Here is a 22470-nt window from a genome sequence, read left to right on the forward strand (position 1 = left end):
TAGTAGGGGAAGTCCCTGGTGGGCTGGCTGTGGAGGTGATGCATGCTGGTATAACCTCCACAGCTGGAAGACCTCTGCTCTAAGAATTAACAATGTGACTCAAGTCTTTTTCAGTTAAATTGATATCTTGGGGGGTATTTAAAAAAAAAAAAAAAAGGAAAAGCTCTGGTCCTTCTTTTCTTTAAGCTTATTTTTAGTCTGTCATTTTGTAGCGTGAAATTATTTTTTTGTTGTCTGGCTTCTTTCTAACGTTGTTTTGGAAGGATCATGTGTGAATTTCTCTTGCGTTTCTCTGCTGAAGCGGAAGCAGTGCACTGGCTTAGACATGCTGAGTGAATTTTTACTTTTCCTGTGATGGACTCACCTGACCACACTTTGTGCTCCCTGGAGAGGATGTTGCCTTGGATGGATAGGATGAGACGTGTGGGTTGCTACTTCAAGCTGTCAAGTTTTGGGAGCAGTGCGCTTGGAAAGTTCCCGTCTGCGCCTTGCACCAACAGTCAGGCTCGAGTCACGCTGTGGCAGGAGGCCTTAAAGATGTTTTGAAAGGCCTTGGGTGGCTCTGACAGCATCAAAACCTTCTATTTTTATCCATGTGCAGGTTAATTGACTGAACAGCATTGCTTTGGCAGTGTTACTGCAGCATACTAGTGCCCTTCTGGCACAAGCTATACCAATTTCATTGGGAGAGGTTGCCACTGAAGTCTGGTAGCACTTCTAGCTGTATCTTACCTTTATCCAGCAAACTGTGGAAATCCTTCTGTGAAAATCACTGGCTGTGGAGTGCTTTATTTTACCTACTTTAGAGCAGGTCTGGGTTTCCAGGAACAGTTACACATATGGGAATATAACACCCAGTTTCCTGGACAATATATTGACAGTGTCATTTCATTCCTTTTCCAAAGTCTTAGAACTCTTCTGTGATTTTTAGTTTAATTCTGATACAATTTTTAGTTTTGTTGCAACTTGCATGTAATGGTTCAATGCTTTTTTTTTTTTTAATGCAGGTTAAGATGCATCAGAAAAAGGAAACAACACTGTCATTTCTGTTCACACCATTCAAGTAAGTGTCTGTAAAAACCATGTATAGATTTTACCTGATTGTCTTATCACTTTGGTATTTCATTGAGATGCAACGAAAGAAATTTGGTCTCTCCAGGTTTCTTTTTAAATGAGAGTGTTTATCTGATTGTGAAACTTTGTGCTAGAACTCTATGCAATTGACTTCTATTTAAAAATTCTGGTCAGAAGTAGACTTTTTTTTTTAATCTATTTCTTACATTTAGTTTTTTTTGTGAAGGGTTATGTACCTCAGCTTTTTGACAATATAGCTATCTGTAGACTGCGTGGTAATTTTCACTGACTTTTTGCTGTGCTGTTTTAGCATTCCTTGTGAGATGTAAATCCCTATAGGATCAGGAAATACAGTTTATTCTTGTTTGTATCTGTATAAAAGTTGAACTAAGAATTGTTTCTTCTGTTACTTAAATTCTAATGAAAAGCAAGCAAAACACCTTGCATCCAAAAAAAGAAGCTCAGGATCTTTAGAATTTGTGCTGCCTAATGTTAGTACTTCCAGGGCTGTGAAGGAGTCTCTGTAGTGATTTGTGTGTCTGCAAGCTCTGTGTATGGAGCAGTCACTGACCCACTTACCCTTCAGTCTTATCCAGTTAAAGCTGCTTTTTCCTTTTTCTTTGCCCCCAAAAGGTTTTTGAAAGCTTTGCTCTGAGTGCACGCGATACTGTTCAGTTTGGCTTTCAGTTTGAGGAGTGCTCCAAAAATGTTTTGCCACTGAGAGCAGCTGTTTTCCTTTGGGCAATAAAACTGATGTTAATTAAGATCTTTAAATCATAGCAGCGGTAAAAAGTACTTGAATCTCTTCCTGTGAAGTACATTTAATTGCTAAAAAAGATTGCTGTCTTTCTGAGCAGAGATTTACTGTGTTATTTTATTCTGCTAGCATCTTCAAAGGGAAAGGTTCCAGACAGTCTCTGAGATTCAAGTCATTCTTGGGCACATAATGAATGTTTTGGATCAAATTCTGATTAAGAATGACAGGTGCATTATCAAAGAATTTACTGATCTATCTGAAGCAAAAATGCCAGATGAAAAGGATGGTCAGTCATCTTTGATTCTGCAGGGAAGACTATTAGTATGATTTCACAGCTCTTGTTTAAATTTTACGTTTCCTCAAGAAATGACTGTTTCTGTAAAATAGGTTGGGTTTTCTTAATGCTAAATTTATCTTTAAAGAAGCTAACTGTTATTGATTGCCCTGTGGACTGGTGTCTTTCTTTTTTCATGACATGTTGGATTGTTTTAAGTAGAAATGCCTGAGACGTTTAACACTTAGAAAATATGACTCGAACTTGGTATGAACATGCTTGTTACTTTGGTATGGCCCATTACAAAAATAAATATTGTTATCCTCAGGTATTCTTAACCTTTCTGAATCAGGATTGGGGTTAATGGGCCCTTCCAGGAAAGGTTTTTTTATGAAACCAAAGTAATTCCCTGGATGTGTGCATTACCCCACAAAAGGTGCCTATGCTTACTGTTGTATGGGTAAAGACTTCCTTTGTTTCTTCAAGATGATATATTTTTATCTTCATTCTAGGGAAACAGACTCATACCCCAGATGGTCAGACATTAATACAAATACTTATCCACATTGTGCTGTGAAGGGGGAGTTTGGCCAGATTCTAATTAGTCTTCAGAACTCTCCTTGACATTCAAAACTTGGCCCCTGTCTGGGAAGCTACCAAGGGACCTATGTCCAAGCAGTTATCAGTAGTTGAGATGAAGTGGTTGAACACCAACTTATTTTTAAGCAGACATGTAACTTCCTAGTGCTCCAGCTTGCAGGAATTGAAGGAAAACCTGAGGTAGTTTTAGACATGACCTGGCTACCCATCTATCCCCTCCTTCACGCAGAGGTGACTGTGTGTGAGCAGTGAACACGAGCCTGAGCTTCAACTGCAGATCATCATCTGGTGTATCACTATAAGGCAACCTTGGTCAGTTCTTCAAACAAATTTTGCTTGATGCAGAGTGGGATACCGAGGAAAAGGCATGTACCCCCTTCTGCTGACTTTACTGTGACTACTTTTGGTGGTGGATAAAAGGGTATAGAAGGGTACGAGTTACTCTACCTTTTTCAGGAGGAGTTGAAAAGGCAAAGTTTGGGATAGCTTACTCGTCTATATGGAGCAAGAAATCTCTTGGTATACTGTGCTACATTTCAGATTAATTGGTAATGGTGTGGAGATTGCAGTTCTGCACACCCATATGCTATTTGGACTTGTTGGCTCAGGTTTACTTGCAGTTTTGCCCATTAATTTGTGTTGATCTATGGTTGGCCTTGTCCACTGCTGCAGGTGAGTGCTGTTTTGTGCTGTGTTTCTGCTAGGCATTACTGTCCTCTCATTCAGGCACTAATAGCTTCTTCCACCACTCCTCATTGATTTGAGTTGTTGTTTTGACCCTTCTGGTGCCTGAAACATGTAACTTAAAGCTCAGAATGATGAAAACTTCAATAGTGTCTACTTGACCAGGTTTGAGGCAGGTCAGAGTGTAGGTAGCTCTGTGTATTAGTAAGAATGTGACTGGCTGCCAGTAATGCCATTTTCATTTTGCCAAGGTGCCTTCATCAAGGAAAAGAAACCTGTGTAAAGCATATCTTGATGCTCTCTGTGAAAGTGTATGGAATAGTTTTCAGAAAGAGCTCAGCTGCCAGTGTCTGCTGATTCTGCAGGGCAAGGTGCACAGCCTGGGCCCAGGGGAGTGAACGTACAAGAGCAGAAGAGCATCCCTTGCTTGTATGCAAGTTACCTGCAAAGCTGATATTAAATAATTGTTTAGAATACTTATTTGCTATTCCAGTTGGATACCTGGAGGGATTTACTGTCTGAAATGAGTTTCCTTCCCACTGCCTACCTTTTTTTCCAGCTGTGAAAAATTTTCAAAGATTACTTGCTTAGCAAAACTAGAGGCTTTCTTTCTACGATTCTGAGACACAGAAACAATTCTTTGACCTTTATGTGTGAGAAAGGCAGGTGCCAAGACACCAGATGCTTTGAAGGAAGAGTGAGGGAGGACAAATCTGAAGATTGCTGACAGAGGAAAACTGATGTCCAGGTTGGTGAGCTATCTTATTAGCTTTCTGGCCATTTGATGTACCTCAAGGCAAGTGCAGAGCTGGCATAGTTTGAAGAGAAATGTGCCAAGGGGCCAGATGCTACTGTTGCAGAAGCGTTCCCAAAGCTGGCATCTCTGGGCTTTGAAAGTAATCCTGCAAGGAGCAGGATGAGGACAGTGTAGTGAGGTGAGTAGATGGGACATCAGTTGTTGTACTGAAATTCTCTTAACCAATGAATGCAATTTGATTATCCCAACAGGTAGGAGAGATCTAAGATATTGAATTACACAAATGCACAGGAGTGCTTTTTGAGTATGCCTGGTTTATACAGTTCTTTCAGGGAAGGCTGTGCTTCCAGCTGTTCAGTCTCTGGTGCCTCACAGTAAGGCAGCACCAGCAGTGTTTTAAGAACCACCATATTCAAAAAAAAGAGAGAGAGAGAAGCAGCTGAATTATAATCAGTGCTTGCTTTCTACTAGCTGTGCTTTTTTTGTTGAATGTCTTGAAGTTTTAACGATAGGAGGTTTGTTTTTTTGTTTTTTTTTTTTTTTTTGTGTGTTTTGTTGTTGTTGTTTTGTTGTTTCTTTGGGTTTTTTTTGTCTTTTGTTTTTTGTTTTTTTTTTTTTTTTTTTTAGCAGGGAACAGCTTAAATATCTTATTTAAAGTCAAGTTTGTGTCTTATATATGCGAAGTCCCATACCATCTTGATGCTGCATTTTTAAAGTAACGTAATTGTTTGAATAGTACACTTTAACCATCCCAAATAGTTATTTTTGTTTGTATAATCAAGTTATAAGTTGCATAGTTATATAGAAAGTCAGTGCATTTTTAGTGTGCATTGTACAGCTATTAAATAAAAATATGCCTCTCCCTCACTGTATGAAAATGTAACTCTTTCCATTTCCTCTGCCCTCCAGTATGAATTGAGATATAACTCCCTTAAGCGTTTGCATGGATTTGATGCAAGGAAGTATCAATCACGTAGACTGAGTCTTTCCACATAATTACACATCATGTATTTGTCATGCTGATAGAAAAAAACCAATTCTTTCTTAATGTAGAGTTTCTTTGAAGATGTACAGCAACTTCAAAGAAATGTCATATGCACAAATACCTCTCTTTTCTTTTTTCTCTGACCGAAAATACAGCACTACACTATTCCTTTTGTCTGATGGCCTTTTAAAACTTAGATATTTCCAGAAAATTGACATTTGGAGCAAAGTGAAACAAGTGGTTTCTTCTCCACCGTGGTAGGGTTCCTTAAGATGTCATTAAACATAGTACGTCCTTTAAAGCATCCTGTTCTTTTGTTTAAATAAACTTTTATTTAAATAAACATTTATATGTGAGCTATTTGTGATATGTGTGATAATGCATTGCAAGAGCAAACATGAGGATTGAATGTGAGGAAGAAAGGGTGAAGCTATTGCAGTAGGGAAGGGTCTTTCTAACGGTGATTACTCTCTCTGTCTATTTGTCTGAATACTTTGTGTCTCCAGAGGAACCTTGATTTAGCAGAGGCGCTGATTTATCTGTGAAGGTGTTTCAGCCTCTTTGTCCTGTGGTCAGGAATGAGGGACAGCAGCCTCTGTGAACTTGTCGTGAACCTGGAAAGGCAGCCAACTTTTTCCTTTCTGCACTTTGTCCCCACTCTGTTACCAGGTGGGGATTTAGGTACCAGCATGTTTCTGGGACAAGCAGGCCAGTACGGGCACCTTTAGCCTGCTGGTATGGGGGAGGCAGACTGGCAGCCCTCTGCCCTCCACTCTTGGCTTTAGGAACCTGTGTGTATGCATGTGAACACAAAACAGAAATGCAGTGCTGTAGAGACAAAAGTGATCAAATGGAAATAGTGGCTTTGTTTGTTTGTTTTTAATAAACAGACTTGATTCAATAGTGAATGTATTATTTCTTTGTGGAGAAATCAATGCATGCGCTATAAAATGCGTGTTATTTGGCAAAAATGTGAACTTTTCTTCTGCTGAATGGGCTATGTCTGAAGCACTGTTAAAGGCTGCTCAGGAACGATACAATCCTCTTAGAAAGCAGGCATCCTGCTGGTCTTGGGTTTCAGCAGCACACTCAGGAGCTTTTGTACATGAAAAGCTTACTAGCAGCAGCTTCTGCCCAGGAGGACCAGGTGTAATTGGATTTGCTATCAAGTAGGAAGTAGGTAAGGTCTTTAGAAGGAGCTAAGAGGCTAATGTAAAAGATAAAATATCACAAGTTTTACATGTATTTCTCCATCTACTTGCATAAATCCCTTTAGCCTTTTCTTGGAACTTGTGAGGCTTCTTGCAGCTAGGGTGGGGGAGGGTGGACAGGCAGGTGGTAGGGTGGGATGGGCAGAGGATGTTCTGCGCCAGGGCATGATGTGAGAGAGACAGTGCAGGGCTCTTTCTGGATCTCAATAAGAAAGGCTTGCTAACAAATAGCTAAATAAGATAGCTGTTTTGACAAGATAAAATTAAAATAAGAATACAGGTAGCAAGTGAATCGTGTGTCCCTTCAGATGCTGGGTACCCTGCGTTCATGCAGCATCAGATGGAGCCAGATGGGTTTTTCCCTGGTACTGCTCAGATGCTGTCTGTGGAGAGGTTCCCCCTTTTTGGTCATTCAAGCCTATTAGATGATTTTTTTTTTTTTTTTCTTGCAAGCAATCAAATCTCCTAATCATTTCTACCCTCAAACAGAATGAAGGTTCACATGAGAACTTCTTGCTGTGCTTCTAGACAACAATGAGGACAGGCAGGCAGTGTAATCGGAGATATGGAGTGGGAGCTGCCTGCAGGCACCTCGACTACCAGAAGCTGGCTGGGTCTGTCCTGGGGCATCTTGTGCAGCACAGCCTGGAGCCACGCTGGGCAGGCAGCACAGGACTGGGCCTGCTCAGGTTAACTGGTACGTGGGTCACTAGCTCCTTGATGTACAGTGCTCTCCTGGTCAGAATCTGTATGGGGGCCTGTCCAGACCTGTGTTTTGGTGACCGTGGGGCCCTGCTATTAGGTACCTGCCCGCACACAGCACGAGCTGCCTGCTCTGAATGGAACTGGTTGGAAAATGGTCACTATGATTTAGGTCTGGCATGTAGAATTGTGGAGCAGAGGAGGATATACCCACAACACTGCAGATATCTAGGGAACTGAGTCTGTTTAGCTTGGAGAATGCTGAAGGGGGACCTTATCACTCTCTACAACTGTTTGAGAGGAGGATGTAGCATAGAGAGTGTTGGTCTCTTCTCCCAAGTAGCAAATGATAGGATGAGAGGAAATGGCCTCAAGTTGCGCCAGGAGAGGTTCCGATGGGGTATTAGGAGAAGTTTCTTCACAGAAGGGGTTGTAAAGCACTGGAACAGGCTGCCCAGGGAAGTGATGGAGTCACCATCCCTTGAGGTGTTTAAAAGATGTAGAGATAACGTTCTTAGGGATATGGGTTAGTGCCAGAGTTAGGTTATGGTTGGACTCAGTCATTTTGGGGGTCTCTTCCAACCAAACTGATTCTGTGATTCTGTAAATCATCCTATGTTTTGCAGAGATGGGGGCTGACTTACAGCATGGGTAGGGCATTGTTATTTAGAGTCAGCACACGTCCCCTGCAGTACTAAAATAGAAGACACTTTAAAAAATGGTACATTTCCTTTCCTGCATGGATCTTCATCTTCCCCGTTAAGCAGTTTCCCTTTCCAAGGCTGCTGCATCATGTCCTGCTGGCTCTTCAGGCAAAACCCCTGCCCACTAGACCCTGCATCCACCTTCTCAGTCCCAATTTGGGCAGGCTAGAGGTATTGCTTCAGAGCATGACCTCCTCCCTCCTGGCCTCTGCTTGTCCACAGCTCTTGCCGTAGTAGTTTGCATGCAAAATCTGCTTTGTGCAGCCCAGTTATCTTAATTGTTTCTCTCTGTTCAGGGAATTGGCAGCTGACAGTTAGCTTGCCTGCTCCTTTTGCTCTCATCTTTGCTATCTGAAGGATTTACATAAGTATCCTTAGGCACTTTGCTGTTGAATATGTGAGTATGCTGCATCAGGGATGCTGATTTCTGGAAATTAAAAGGCAATTTTATTTCCTAAGACTTGACAGTCCGGGATTAAACCATTAGCAGTCAGACCACTTCCTGTGGTTTTACTGGTGTCCCGCTGTTTCCTCCTTTGCTTGTTTGTAAATCTGAATACAGAAGCATACATCTGCTAGTAGGTTTTTGCAACGTGTCAATAAAGATACTTTTTACTATCTTTGGCCTGTTAAAGTGCGTGTCCCCTCCGTTTGTTCATGCTTTAAAGAACAAAAACCTCAGAACTTTAAACAGGAGCCTTTTATTGACTTCCTTACCCTTTTCTTGTGAAGTGCCTGATACATGCAGTGGTGCTTTTTAATGCTTCTTAAAAGAAAAAAAAAATGCGAAGATAACTGAGTACAAACCTACAGCTAGACTGGCTGCTTAACAATCCAACAGAAAATCCAAAACCACAGAAATCTACTTTAAATTTAGACAGCACAAGACTGAAACTCCTGGAAACGGAACAGCCGGAGAAAAGAGAGTAGATCAAGATGGGAGAAAGGGAATGTTGGGAGTCCTGGGCTTTAGGAAGCCATAATAAACACTTTATTGTAGATTTATATGGACTAAGCTTAAGCTCTAGATTACTGAAAACATTGCTGTGATTTTTAAAATCTGTGAACTACATGCATCTTACTCCTGAATTAGGAAAATCAAGTTCATAGGACTTCCTGTTATAGTAGCTTACCTTAAAATATTTTAGTAAACAACTAAAATTCAGGCCATCTAAACGGATTAAGGATCACAGAATTACCCAGCAAATAATTTAATCTTTGAAACTTCACTCTTAGATGAAAACTAAAATGTGCAAAGGGCTGTCCCTGTCTCATAGAATATGCTTTCAGGCTGTCTTTGGCAGATACAGTAAAACAATTTTTTCTTTTGATTAGTCTCATCTGAAAAACTGAAATTGAACACATTTTCAAAATGGGAAAAATAAGCTTCTGGCTACTAAAATTCATGTAAATAGGTAATTTAGTAAAGTCCATAGAACTGGAACACATTTTATTTTCCTGATCATTGCCCCTAGTAACATCATGTATTCTATACTGCACACCAGGCTGAACAGAAAGCAAACATCATGGTTCCAGACTTTGATTTTTGAAATATTTAGTTGGTTGATTTTTTTTTTTTCCAAGTTTCAGTGAATGAACTGATGACTTTGCATCACTTGACATTCACTTTCTTTCTGATGATTCTCTGCTGTTGATGGAGAAGTGGGAAGGTTTTGTGTTCTGCTCCTGCAAGGCTGTGCACCATACCTTCAAAAGAAAAGATAGAGTGGTAGAGATAGGCTAGTTTGTGATTGCACTATCATTAACATCAAGTCTCTGCACTCCTGGGTTGGCGACTGGCGTGAACTTGATGTGGAGCAGGTATAAGCATTCAATCATCTTTCTGCTAAATGAATATTGTTCAATGCAAGATCTGTGTCTTTAGTTGCCCATTATCCACCTGATTCTTCCTGAGATGCATCTCTGTTGTTCAGTGGGGATGTTTGAAGGCAACTTCGTGGGAGGCTGACTGTGTTTTTGAATCCTGTCGCTACTCTGAAAAAGGCTTTGAAAAAGTGTTGTTCCATTAGTGGTGCACTTCTGAACAGCAGCCCTGTGGAAGCGTCAGGCTGGTTTTACATCTGCGCTTTCAAGATGCCATTTTCCCAGCAGCGGGGATGTGGATCTGAGCAGTAATAGTGGGTCCTGTAACTACTATTTCAGCTGATTGCAGAATTGCTGGTCTGGAAGTGATCTTCCCTCCACAGTGTGGCTGCCTCGCAGGGGGTTGGGTGGCAACAGACTTGGAGCATATTCAGCTGCTGGTGTTGCTGGCAGTGTTCTCCCATGGTGAGAGCAGAGCGGGGCTGGCACCTGCCCTTTTGGTGACCAAACAGCAGGAGGACAGGGGTGGGCAGCACCCCTGGGCTGCTTGGCAGGATGATGCCAGTGGAAAAGCTTCATCAAGAGAGGTGCAGCATTAACCTGGGGGATTTCTTTCAGGTTTCGAGTCCCTGAGATTCCAGAGGTGCTCTTTCTGGAGAAGAGGACAGGAATCTGTGACTGCACAGCCCTTTGGCAGAAGGGCTTGCTGGAGTTGTTTGAACAGTGGCAGTCTGATGCCTCTTTCACTGCCAACCATTTTGAAGCTAGAAGTATCACAGCAAAGCCAGTGAGAAGGTCTGCCTTACGTGGCATTCAGAAGGTGACCCATACGAACTCCTAGCAGGCTTTATTCAGATGGCCTTTCCCTGACTCGCTGAGGCTACCACGAAGCTCAAGTGTTGTATATCCTTATCCTCTGCCTTTTTCAGTTTTGGATGAACAGGAGGAATTGGTCCTTTTCTCCCTGTCCCCCAACAGCTGATATGAAAAGTCAGAAGACTGAAGTCTGCTGAGCAGCTCCTGCTGGATTGGTGCTGCTGGTGGATATGGGTCATAGAAATGTCATCTCTATGTCTTCTGCAAATCTTGCCACTCTCAAAGGGTTGTGAGATGCACAGGTGGTTGGTTGTTGGTGGTGGATTTTTGTTTTTGTTTTTTTTCCTAGTGGAGAGTGTGAAAGGGCAGTGATAGAATGGTGTAGATGTGCGAGAGCTGACAGTGGTCGGGTATGTGGAGTTTGTTTTGAAGAGGTTTAGTCCTTCAAGAAATAAGTCCTCAAGTGCCTGTATCTGTTAGTGTTACATACAGGGATAAGTATGCATTTGGAGTGAAGCAGCTGAAATAAATTTATTCTCAACTGATGGTGAGATAGGCAATGATCTCAACCTTTCTCTTTATATGTTGCATCTGCAGGTCTGTGATGCTTCCTTGATTTTCATTATTAAGTCTACTGCATTTAAAGTGTTAAAATACTATAGATTCTCAGGGGTTACTTTTTATACTAGAGTTCTGGAGAATTTACTGTAAAATAACTATAAATCACTACCCAAATAACCGAGCATAAAAAAATTAACAGAGAAGCAGTGGTGGAAACAGATGTATTTGCAAGACATCTCCTTCTGTGCTGAGATTTTATTTCATGTTTTGAATGCAGCATGCTACCTATGCCACTGGGAATAATAATTTCTGTAGTGTGATGCCAAACAAGCCTCATTGGCTGAAGAGAGGTCCCCTTAACATAGCTGTGGTGAATGTACTTCATCACAGTCTTTGTTGTTAGTGCTGTCAAATAGCTTAGTTCATATGAAGCATGAATGTTGTGTTGGAAAGATTAATTTTGTCAGGTATATTTATGACAAGGGTAGCTAATGTCTCAGGATAGTATACGAGCACTTGCACAATTAGTCCAGTTGTTTTGTTTCATAATTTGTTATGCTTATTTGTGGGTGAAGCTGTAATTTCTGTCTGGAACTAGAAAGCCAATCTCTTATAGCCATCGGGGGAAAAACAAAATTGCTCTTCTAGTGCTACCATTGCTTCCTGTGAAGAATGTAATCTTAAGTATTTAGAATCTTTATGATATTATGATTGCATTGTGCGTTTATAATATATGTGTCCCTAGAGTTCTTGGTTTTTCTTTTAAGTTAAACCTCAAGAGTCAGAGTGCATGTATTTTGCAAAACTTTCAAGAAAAGTATAGGAGGACAGAGGTGAGACCACTGACTAAATTCTGTGTGTGTGTTTGTTAATTAATAGAGATATTTTTGTGTTACGGAAAAATACTTTTGGTTTTACTAGTCAAGACTATTCATCTTGAATTTGATAGAATTGGAGTTTGGTGATGGGTAGCTGGGAAGAACATGTACATCCATAACTTAGTTTTCTTTAGAGTTCAGAATCTTTCTAGTAATGATTAGTAAATTAATTTCATTACCACTAATATTAGTTGCATGTATGTGTGCATTAAGTGACCCTGAGAATACATTGGCATACTAGTAGTGCCTCTAGTATGTGACATACTAAATCACAAGGAAATAACTCTGATCAGTTGGGTTTTTTTCTTTTTAACACTGTTGATCTTGTATTAAAAAACTTTTAAATAGCTTAACTCAAAATTCAGTGGTTCTAAGAACAGTTCAAGCTTTAACTTCTCAGATTTAAATTTTCCTTACAGTTTTGTTGTTTGGTGAGTCTTGTAGGTTTTGTAGAATCACAATTTCTAAAGTTCCTGGCTTCTTTCTATAGACAACTTTCCACTTCTGTTCCTGGCTCAGCTTTGTCTCTTTATGCTTTCTGCTACATCTAGCAAGGGGGGGCCTCCTTTTAAATCTCCCATCTACTTTTGCAGATTTAGGAAGTTAATCAGGGTCCTCAATGAACAATAAACTGCCTGTGGGGAACTATATCCATTCCTTAACTGAGAGATAATCAGTGTATTAGGTAACTCTTCTAGTCTGGTACGAGATGCAAAAATTCTGTAATCACTTGTTTGAGTTTTCGCTTCACAAGGAGCCAAAAAATATCTAAGATGATGATCAGCCCTTGCATTCAGGATGAAACTTGCATTTTGATACAACTATATATGAGCGGTGGTAGAATTAATAAACAATCTGCAGACAATTATAAATTCAGTGTCTTGAAAGGCATGCATATGGAAGTAAGGCGATATTAATGGTATGATGTTAGCTGTTCAAAATTAACAAGCAACCTGCTAACGGTAGCGCCATTTGACAAAATAATTCTGCATTTAAATTACTGAATCTTTATTATTTAAAACCCCCATTTATTCTGTTACGCCATCCATGTACAGACATCCCAGGTGCTGTCATCTAAGAAGGAATAAGTAAAGACTATTGTTCATTAATAATAAAATGATTCATTGAGAATAAAAAGATAATTAAGGGCTTTATAGCTAAATGACTAAAGATATAAAGATAAAAATAAGACTGTTTTAGATTATTAAAAATTTGCATTGAATATGACAAGGACAAAATCCCTAGAAAATAGTATGTGTAAAAAAATTAAAATGAGACAGTGAACACAGGAAGATCTTGCATATATTTATGTCCTAATTAAAGCTGCTTAATATTTATTCCAGATTTAAAAAAAATTCTTACATAAAAACGAAGATACCTTTTTTCCTCCTATTAATCTCCTTACCTGGTGAAAACTCCCACTTTGGTTTGATGTTTTGCTCCCTTTCCCCTGCCAAAAAACTTAGCAAAACTTGAGGGTTACAGATTTCCTTGAGGAAGCACTTGGGCTGGTTCTCCTACTTGAAGAACTGATTCTAACTGGAGTCATCATCAGCCTTGGCCTGTGGAACTGTGAGGTTGACTTTCATAGGGATGTTTCATGAAGGTCCAGAGACAACCAGCGTTCATTTTGCTATTTTTCAACTGTTTTCTAAAATCCTTTGTTCTCCCCCCAAGTTAAGGTGATCGAACATTTCCCATTGCTTTGTCGTCATCTTTTCATCCCTTCTTCCTTTTCCATGGGACCTCTCTCTTCCTACCTGTTTATAGATACCACCCTTCAACTCTTTTCTAGGTTGAATGAAGTCAAACATTTTTTAATACAGTTAATTTATTTGATCTCCTCAAAAGTAAGATACATTGCTGCTTCTGTCATCCCATGTTTTGGAAGACTCCTGCACTGTACTGCTGTGCTCTGAACTCCAGGGAACAGTATTAAAATACACCAGGATGTTGTTAGTAATAAAAATTGAGATTGTTCAGAAACAGGATCCTTTTAATATATTTCAGGGCTCAAAAGATGCTACATATGTATGTTGATGATGTATCAACTGCTTCTGGGTGGCAGGCAGAAGTGGTTCCCAGGTGTTTAATGGGAGCTGCTGGAATGAGCATTTCACAGAATCACAGAATAGTTAGGGTTGGAACGGACCTCCGAAGATCATCTATTTCAACCCACCTGCTAAAGCAGGTTCACCCAGAGCAGATTGCACAGAAATGTGTCCAAGTGGGTCTTGAAAGTCTCCAGAGGAGACTCCACAACCTCTCTGGGCAGCCTGTTCCAGTGCTCTGGCACCTTCAAAGTAAAGAAGTTTCTCCTCATATTCAGGTGGAAACTCCTGTGCTTCAGTCTGTGCCTCTCAGTTTGTTGCCCCTCATCCTATCATTGGGCACCACTGAAAGGAATCTGATCCCATCCTCTTGACACCCACCCTTGAGATATTTATAAACACTGAGATCTTCTCTCAGCCTTCTCTTCTCCAGGCTGAACAGATCCAGCTCTTTCAGTCTCTCCTCACCAGAAAGATGCTCTGCACCCCTCATCATCTTCGTAGCCCTCTGCTGGACTCCCTCCAGTAATTTCTTGTCCTTCTTAAACTGGGGAGGCCAGAACTGGATGCAGTTCTTCAGATGTGGCCTCACCAGGGCAGGGTAGAGGGGGAGGAGAACCTCCCTCGACCTGCTGGTCATACTCTTCTTAATGCACCCCAGATCAAGACCTGCCGCTGTGGTTCAGCTGGGTGACTCACCGGTGATTGGTGCTGGTATAAATAGTAGGAGTGAGACCCCAGGGCTGGTCGTGATTTGGCCCAGCCTGAAACATGAAGTTGGTGGTTGTGTGTGAGGCCTGTGAAGGAGCCTGTGAGGGAGGGAGGCAGATGTGCAGCTGGGCCATCATGTGCTGGGGTGCTGAGGAGATGATGCTGCACCACAGTGGTGGTGTGGAACGTGTGAAGGAAAAATGCTCTATGTGTTCATCAGCTATCAGAAAGTTGTGGCCTGTGGTGCCTAGGGTGACACTGACTGTGGTGTGGCTTATAACTTGCCCTGGCTAAGCCTGGGATCCTCCAGCCTGCTGCCATCCTTAACTTGGGGAAAAAAATGGTCCAGGACAAGTGGCTCCTTCCACCTTCTTTTGTTGGAGGTGGGTTGACTGGCTTCTTTCTCCATGTTGCTACTTTCTGTAAGGGAAGAATTGTAGCAGTTATATAGGTTGGTGATCAAATTTATTAAAATCAAAGAGAGGTTTTTTTAATCACTGACCTCAGTGTAGCCAGGTGACTGTGTTATCCCTGTTCTGGGGACTCTGCTGACAGCTCCCTGTGTAACTGGAGTCAAGCTCTTTTTTTTCAAAGATTGTTTGGCATCATCTACTGTTAGTGTGAAACATGAACAATTCATTCTGTGCTGACAGGCTTACAAACTACTTACAACCATCTATCAAATTCGTTAAATTGCTTAATTCTTCTATGTATGTAAAGTGCTTCTTGTCTAGAGCAATGGTCAATAATGATGCATAAGGGAGAAAATTTTCAGCAGTATTAGATAGGAACACCCACATAAAAGAAATATCTCTTAATGCAAAGATCTTGGGATAACTTAGCAGCAGTGTTGATGAAAGTGCAAAGATGAATGTAGAGAAACGGATTAGTTCCAATTACCTAATTACTTCTAAGTTCAGAATATTTTTGTATGTTTCATTCCAGAGTAATTTTTTTATTACAAAGTTAATTTTTTCTGCCTCCTCCTCTGCTTGTGAGAAGAAGAAACATTAATATATCTTTATATTGTTGTACAGACCACTTTCTGATTCTGAACAGATCAACTTTTTAAAGAAAACAAGGTTATATATTCAGCAGCACAAGTACGATGAAGCGGTAAGTCTGTTTTTGCTATATGCCTTCTAGAAACTTCTTAGAGGAACTTCTGTTGTAAGTAGATATTTAGATTTGTTTAACTTGAAAAGAAACTGAAATAAAACCTTTTTCTTTATGATGCATATCTCACTTATTAATACAAAGAAAATCCCACTGTAAGTCTCCAAAATTTTGCATGTTGACATCAGTTCTAATGAATAATACCAACATGCTTTATTTTTTTCCTCATACTTCTTAAACTGTTTGTTACCATTCCACAGTATACTAACACACAGTGTATGTTTTTATTTTCCACTGTAGAAAAGGGTAAATTGAGAGAAAAACTGAGGAATATATTTATGTTCACACTTCTTAGGCAGCTACTTGCATGAAAAAATGTATGATGTTTTGCTCCATCATAGATCCTGTTTTGCTTTATTCTTTTACCCGAACCAGCTGTTCTTGTTTTTAATGTCACATTTCAGTTTGTCGAGACTGGGAGCCATATGTGGAATCATTCTGTGCTTCCCAGTTCCAGTAATACAAAAATCCAAATATTCTCAGTTCTAAGCATTTATTGCCACTCACTATGCAACAGGGTACTCGACTGGTTGCAGTTCACCAGTGCTTGTATTCTGACGTTCACAGATATAGTTTGTAGAGCTAAATGATACAGAGAAGTGTTTCATTTTAACAGGTTTAGTTTGGTCACTGACTCTTGTGTTAAAAGGCACATGAAAAAGTTGAATATGTAAGATTACATTTTACGTGCCTGATGCATGGAAGAATGATTCCCTTATGTGTTAGGGTTCAGCTCTTCTTTTTCCCAATGTGTTTCTCAAGGTAATAAGTTACTATTTTATGCACAGGACAGCTAAATCTATATTATATCTTATGCCTTTTTATTTACCACATTGTAAATAGTTCATTTTAAATCAATGGATCAGTTTTGCTATGAGAGAAGGTTTTCTTTTTGGTTTCCTAATGCTGCTACTTGGCTTGGCTGTCACACATGTACTTACAGAAGATATTTTTTGCATTTCAGCAGTAGAACCTGTGAGTTTGTGTTTTTGGTTATGTATGAATTTGTGTTATTGGTTATGTATGAACTTTTACCCCTTATTCACATGAGTGCCCCATGTGTTCAGGCTTGCTCTTCATCACTAACACATTGGGTTTGTGCCTGTGCCCTGCTTATCCTCAGCTTCATATATCACAATGCAGAAAGGTCAGCGTGGTACCAGCTGCTGGGGTGTAGATGATTCTTCGCCTCCTCAACTCTACAGCTCTTTGCATTGCAAACATGCATTCATAATAGTATGCTTGTGAATTACATGATTTTGGATGAGCTTGCCCTTTGTCAGATTTGTGATCTCTTCAGTAGCTGACATAGCTTTTTCTATTGATTATTACTGTTAAATCCCAACTGGATACCTGGGTGTATAAAGAAGCATCGTCATGTATGTTCAACTTCTTACTATACTCTTCCTTACGGACCTTTTAATCACCAGAGAGTCCTCTGTGAACACAAATTACACAGCTGAGCTTCCCATCTTTGTGTAAATCACAGGGGTCAGCACACCTCAGTGTGGGGAAGAAGCAGTCTTTATCATGGTATCTCCCCGGTGGAGGTACTGAGTAAGGGGACCTGTGTTTAGACTGGGTGCAGTGCTTCTTGTGTCCAAATTATTTGCACCCTGAGAGCCCCAGGCAACTGCTTTGTGTATGAAACTGGGACTCCAGTCTCTGAATTCACCTCTGTTGCTTAGCCAAAGTGTTGGGGGTATCAAGTACTACTGAAGTAGAGGACATCAAACCCCAGGAAGGAGGTATTTCAGGGTGTGGAGAGGGACCATGTTTCAGCTGCATCCATAATCCTGCTCTTATGTAAATGTTGTGCCTTCAGAAGCACATGACTGTTTTTGGGTGGGGGTAATATATATATATGTCGAATATTCATGGGAAAAGCAAGTGGCATGCAAGGTAGTAGGTGATGTTCAAGGTGTGCTGTCTGTGTTGCTTTTGCCATCTGACCACTGTTGTGGCCAAGGAAGTTGACAAAGGAGCCAAGCGATGGTTGACTTTATGTCCAGCAAGAGTCCAAAGCAGCATGTACTCCAGCAGCTGGCGCTGGCCAAAACACTGTGCCTGAGTACAGAGGGGACACCGTGTGCTGACAGTGGCGGAGCTGCTTGAGCCCCAGTTGCTGTCAATCAGGTCGATTTGTGGAGTGGAGTTGACTCTGTTCTAAACCGTAATTATATGTTTTGTCTGCCTCTAGGTATCTCTGTGCAAAACCCTGATTAACCTTGCTTTGGAAGGCTTGTCATACTACCATACTTACGACAGGTTATTCCTGGGTCTAAGTATTGCAATGGGTTTTGTGGGCTGGACGACTTATGTGATTTTGGTGATTATCAAGACCCATACCAATTTGACCAAAACTGTCCAGGCTAATAATAAGGTAGGTTGGAAACATGCAATATATATTTTTTTCTATCAGTTTTCAGCTTTATATGTATGCAGAGTCTCTCTGTGTGGGGCAAATGGCCCATTGACTACATGTGGAAACTGGCAATCTGTGGAGTTTCCTAGCTACTGTAATCCTGTGTAGTGTTACCATTTGGTCCATTTATTTGGATCAGTATTCCTAAACCATGTAAGTCTGAGTATATGCAGTACTGCATTTTCTCAGTTTCTTCCTTACTGAAGCTGTGCATTTTACTAGATGCTAATGCAAGTGTAAGCAAACATAGTGATTTAAAAATATTAGAGGCTCTGTCTTTAACCAGAAGTCAATTTTCAGCATTAATTGTAGTAAAGTCAGCTCTCTGTTACAATAATGCTGGTTTAGAAGAACACAGACTTCAGGCTTCCATTTTTATTTTTATTCCTTGCTGTTAAGGCCAAAAAAAGTCGGCCTGTAAATTATTTTATTCCTGTCCTCTTTGGCAATGTGGAATCAGTTTTCAGATGCTGTGCAGTCCATTCATGGTGGTTTTAAAATGTATAACTTGTTATAATAGAAAGGTGAACTGTGCTTTCACAGATCAGCTTGCTGTCTTGTTCTTTGTGATTTGTAAGAGCGCAGCAGAAGACATCAAAGAGGAAGGAAAGTTCTTTTTGACAAGAATATTATGGTTTGATTTTTTGCGAAGTACAAAATCCTATGAAACTCACTTGCTTTCAGTCATTCATCAGGAAGAGAGATACCTCAAAAAAGTGAAGAGGCAAAAAGCTAACATGTCACTAGAGAAGGATTAAAGCCTTGAGGGAATGCGGAACAAAAAATCTCTCAAACTTCAAGGATTTGTTTCGGAATAAAAGGAATTGTTTCATTTGGTAATGTAAATGAGACTGAGCATTCACTTAGCATCTTTACTGCCTTCAATATATTACTCTGAGAAAATTCCTATCATGCTATCTTGAGGTTTTTACTACTGGCTGAAATGAGATAGTCTTGGCCTTTAATGAAAATGATCAAACAAAATGGAAATGGAAAATATTCATAAGTGCTGTAGTGCATGATTTAGGTTTTCTTTCATCCAATAACTGAGAAAAAATAATCCAAGATGCATGTTATGTTAGATATGAAGAAAATAATTACAATAAATAGAGTGGGTATCTGGCATATTAATAACTACATTAAACAAAACTTCACATTTTTAGTTGACATCAGATTTTCATTTGGTATATTGATTTTACTTGTTTAAAGCAAATTTTATGCTAGTGACACTGCTAGGAAAAAAATAGTTTTCTTCGCTCTTTGTCTGTAGAATTTTTTCTTTCCTTAGCTTTAGTAAGAAGCCTTTTTCTATTTAAACCTTTTTTAGTGTTGCTAAATACTTAAGGAATCACAGTGTGAGGCTAATGCTTCATATATGGAAGTTACTTGGTTTACAGCTAATATTGGAACTACTAAAAGAGTTTTGCTGAGAAACTAATTTACCATTGACAAATAGTCTTCTGCAAAGCACAGCCTTACAAAATTTGAAAGGAGCCTCTGAATAATGAAACTGCATATCCTGTATATGTCATCTTTAAAAGTTTTTACTGATTATGCTGTGTGTGAAAAAAACTTGTTTTCGTATGGAATATTGTGTTTCTTTGCTTACAAAGAAGCCTAACCTTTTAATCTATCTTTAAACATCCACAGAAAACGCAAAACTGATTTCAATGCATGACCAGCTATATTGGACTCTATAATATTTGTCTCCATATGGAATAAAATGTTGATTGCATGTGTTTACTAATTCAGTGATAAATTATATTGTATGCATATCATATCTATACATATTTGTTCTATCTCTGTCAGCAAATGTGAAATTTAAAATCAATATAACAAAATTGTATTATGTCAGCTTTCTAGATGACATATTTTTTTCTTACTTTAATGACATATACTAGCAGAAATTCTGTTGTAAAAATCATTTAGAACTTGCATTAGCTCTCAGTTTAAATAAAGGCAGTTGTATGTCAGTTACGGGGAGGGGATGTGCATAAAAAATGTTAACCTGTCTGTGTGACTGCTGATTGAATGTCTTCTCAGCATATTTAGCATAGTCACATATCTGTCTACATAATTTATTCAAAGGAACTGACATTCCTGTGTCTTCAGTTATTACATACACAATCTGCTGAAGACTGCTCAGTCACTAAAGCTGCCTGTGCTATGTCAAGTTGCAATACTTAAAGATAAAACTGTTTATTTAAAACTTGTAAATAATCTCCCATTACCAGTAATTCTTCTGATATCTGAATGTCCCTAAGTAAAGAAGGGTATTTCAATGACAAGATGAAAGGCAGATGCAGAGTGCTTGTTTAAATGCTCCTGTTTGCCCAATTGAGAGATTGCTGCTACCTGATGGTTAAGGACTAGCCAGCCTGCCTGTCTGAGATTACCCATTTAAAAATTTTCCTTGTTCTCTTTGATGTTCCTCCTTACAACTCTCTCAGTCCAAGAATGTGTTTCAGTACATGGTAGGGAGAATGTTCTCATCTCATATATTGTTGTTTTTTGTTTGCTTGTTTGTTGGTTTTTACAAAAGCAAAAAGCTGGCATTGTAGGTTAAGATTAAATATAACAACAGTTCTAGCTATGCTAGGAACCTTTTAGTGCAATGTGACTCGAGTCATCTGTTGTACTTTGAAAATGGAGGTTCTCTGAGTAAGGCCATCTCTTCTGGGGAAGATTGGTCATAAGCCTCCTTCATTAGCTGTCTCTAGATCCTGATGGGTTGTTTGGTTTTTGTTGTTATTGTTTTTTTGTTGTAGTTTTGTTTTGTTTTTCCTGTAGGAGTTAATGCTGTATATTTTAATTTAGTTAGTTTTCTTACGTCTCAAGCAGGAGAAGGAAACGTGCTCGTGGAATTTTCATTAAACGTTTTGGTCATAATGCTGTTAACTTGAACTCAATGTTATGTTCCAAGTCAGGTTTTGGAATCTAGATTTAAAAGAGTTCATTTTCCAAGACCCTTAGCATCTCTGACTTCCACTGGATTTCAAGTACCCATTGAACATAAATAATATTGCATACATTTGGCTTCCAGATCATGCAAGTGTGCCTCCCCTGTGCAGAGTTTACTGTAGGACCTTATGTAGAGGCACATTTAGAATTAGATCTTCAAATCCTACTGTTGCGGTTTTGTTTTTTTGGTTTTCATGGGCGTTTTTGTTGTTGTTGGTTTGGTTTGTTTTCATCTGGCTCGGAGCAGTGTCCAGAGTTGTGTACATAGACACAAAGCAGCTTGAGTGACTGTGTTAAAATAACATTTACTGTGTAACTAAGAAATGGAAAATAGTGTGTAGTTTAAAACATGTTATTGCTGTTTCAGGAATGTTTGTCCAATCATTTGTTTTTCAGGAATCTACTGTTCTCTTCTATGCTTTTACCATTGTTGGAATGATAATAGCTTTTTTCCTGTTGATTCAAGCACGTCCTTGGACATACTACGTATACTGTCTCTTGCCAGTACCAGTATGGTATGCGGTTGTGAGAGAGTAAGTAAAGAATACATTCTTATGAAGTATGTTTTATAAAACCAGGTCTGTGCTTCCTTTTTGTTGATAATGAAGTTCTTCCCCTAATTTGGAAGAATAAGTTAGATATAATTTTATTGAACTGCCTGAAATGCTTCCTGAGACATTCCAGAGGACTCTGGTTTATATTTCATTTGGCATACAGAGTAGTTTCCAAACTGACTGATACAACTACCAATGCTAGAAGATATCTTTTCTATTAGCAAAAATAGATTAGTGTATTTCCAAGACAAAATGTTTTTAGTACTCTCACAATGGTAGCAAAAGGGTGCTAAAATCTTGGGCAAATACTTGTAGCAGCTGACTTGTTTTGGAAAGAGTGACAGGTTGTTCCTTTTCTTCAATAATTTTCAAATAGCCTCATCCTGCAAAATGTCCAGTATGCTGAACTGCAGCTGCATTTGGAGAACACATGCTCATCACATTGAGGATTGTGCTCCGATGCTGAAACAAACATGTCTTGTTTGGATCTTCTTTTACTCCAAATCCAAAAATACTTGTTAACTGCTTGATTTCTGTTACCTACCTAATCTACCGGCCATTCTGTGGATATCAACTCTGTATGATTCAGAGGAAACGAAACCAACTGCAGCTGGATAATGAGCTGCCTCATAAAACACTGGAAAAGCTAACTGGGGATTTTTTTCTCTCTCTAAAGCTTCTGAATGTTTCATCCGTTGTGACGGACATTAAGCACAGCATAAACAAAAATGTTCATAAACTCAGAGTTGATTTGGATGAAGAGTA

The 22470-nt window shown here is 39.5% G+C and overlaps 1 protein-coding gene across 6 annotated transcripts in view; it reads left to right on the forward strand.

The window, feature by feature from the left end:
- The window catches only part of PIGN (phosphatidylinositol glycan anchor biosynthesis class N), a 287637-nt gene that overhangs the window by 227040 nt on the left and 38127 nt on the right, over window positions 1-22470 (forward strand). For 4 of the 6 annotated variants that reach the window (XM_065052571.1, XM_065052573.1, XM_065052574.1 and 1 more), the window contains exons 12-15: window positions 1008-1063; window positions 15627-15705; window positions 17966-18148; window positions 21548-21684. In XM_065052571.1, coding sequence (XP_064908643.1) covers window positions 1008-1063; window positions 15627-15705; window positions 17966-18148; window positions 21548-21684 — 455 coding nt within the window. The remainder of the gene's footprint in view (window positions 1-1007; window positions 1064-15626; window positions 15706-17965; window positions 18149-21547; window positions 21685-22470) is intronic. The other 2 variants (XM_065052575.1, XM_065052572.1) reach the window with 1 other exon arrangement.

The sequence above is a fragment of the Columba livia genome, chromosome 2 (genome assembly GCF_036013475.1).
Source record: "Columba livia isolate bColLiv1 breed racing homer chromosome 2, bColLiv1.pat.W.v2, whole genome shotgun sequence".
NCBI lineage: Eukaryota > Metazoa > Chordata > Aves > Columbiformes > Columbidae > Columba > Columba livia.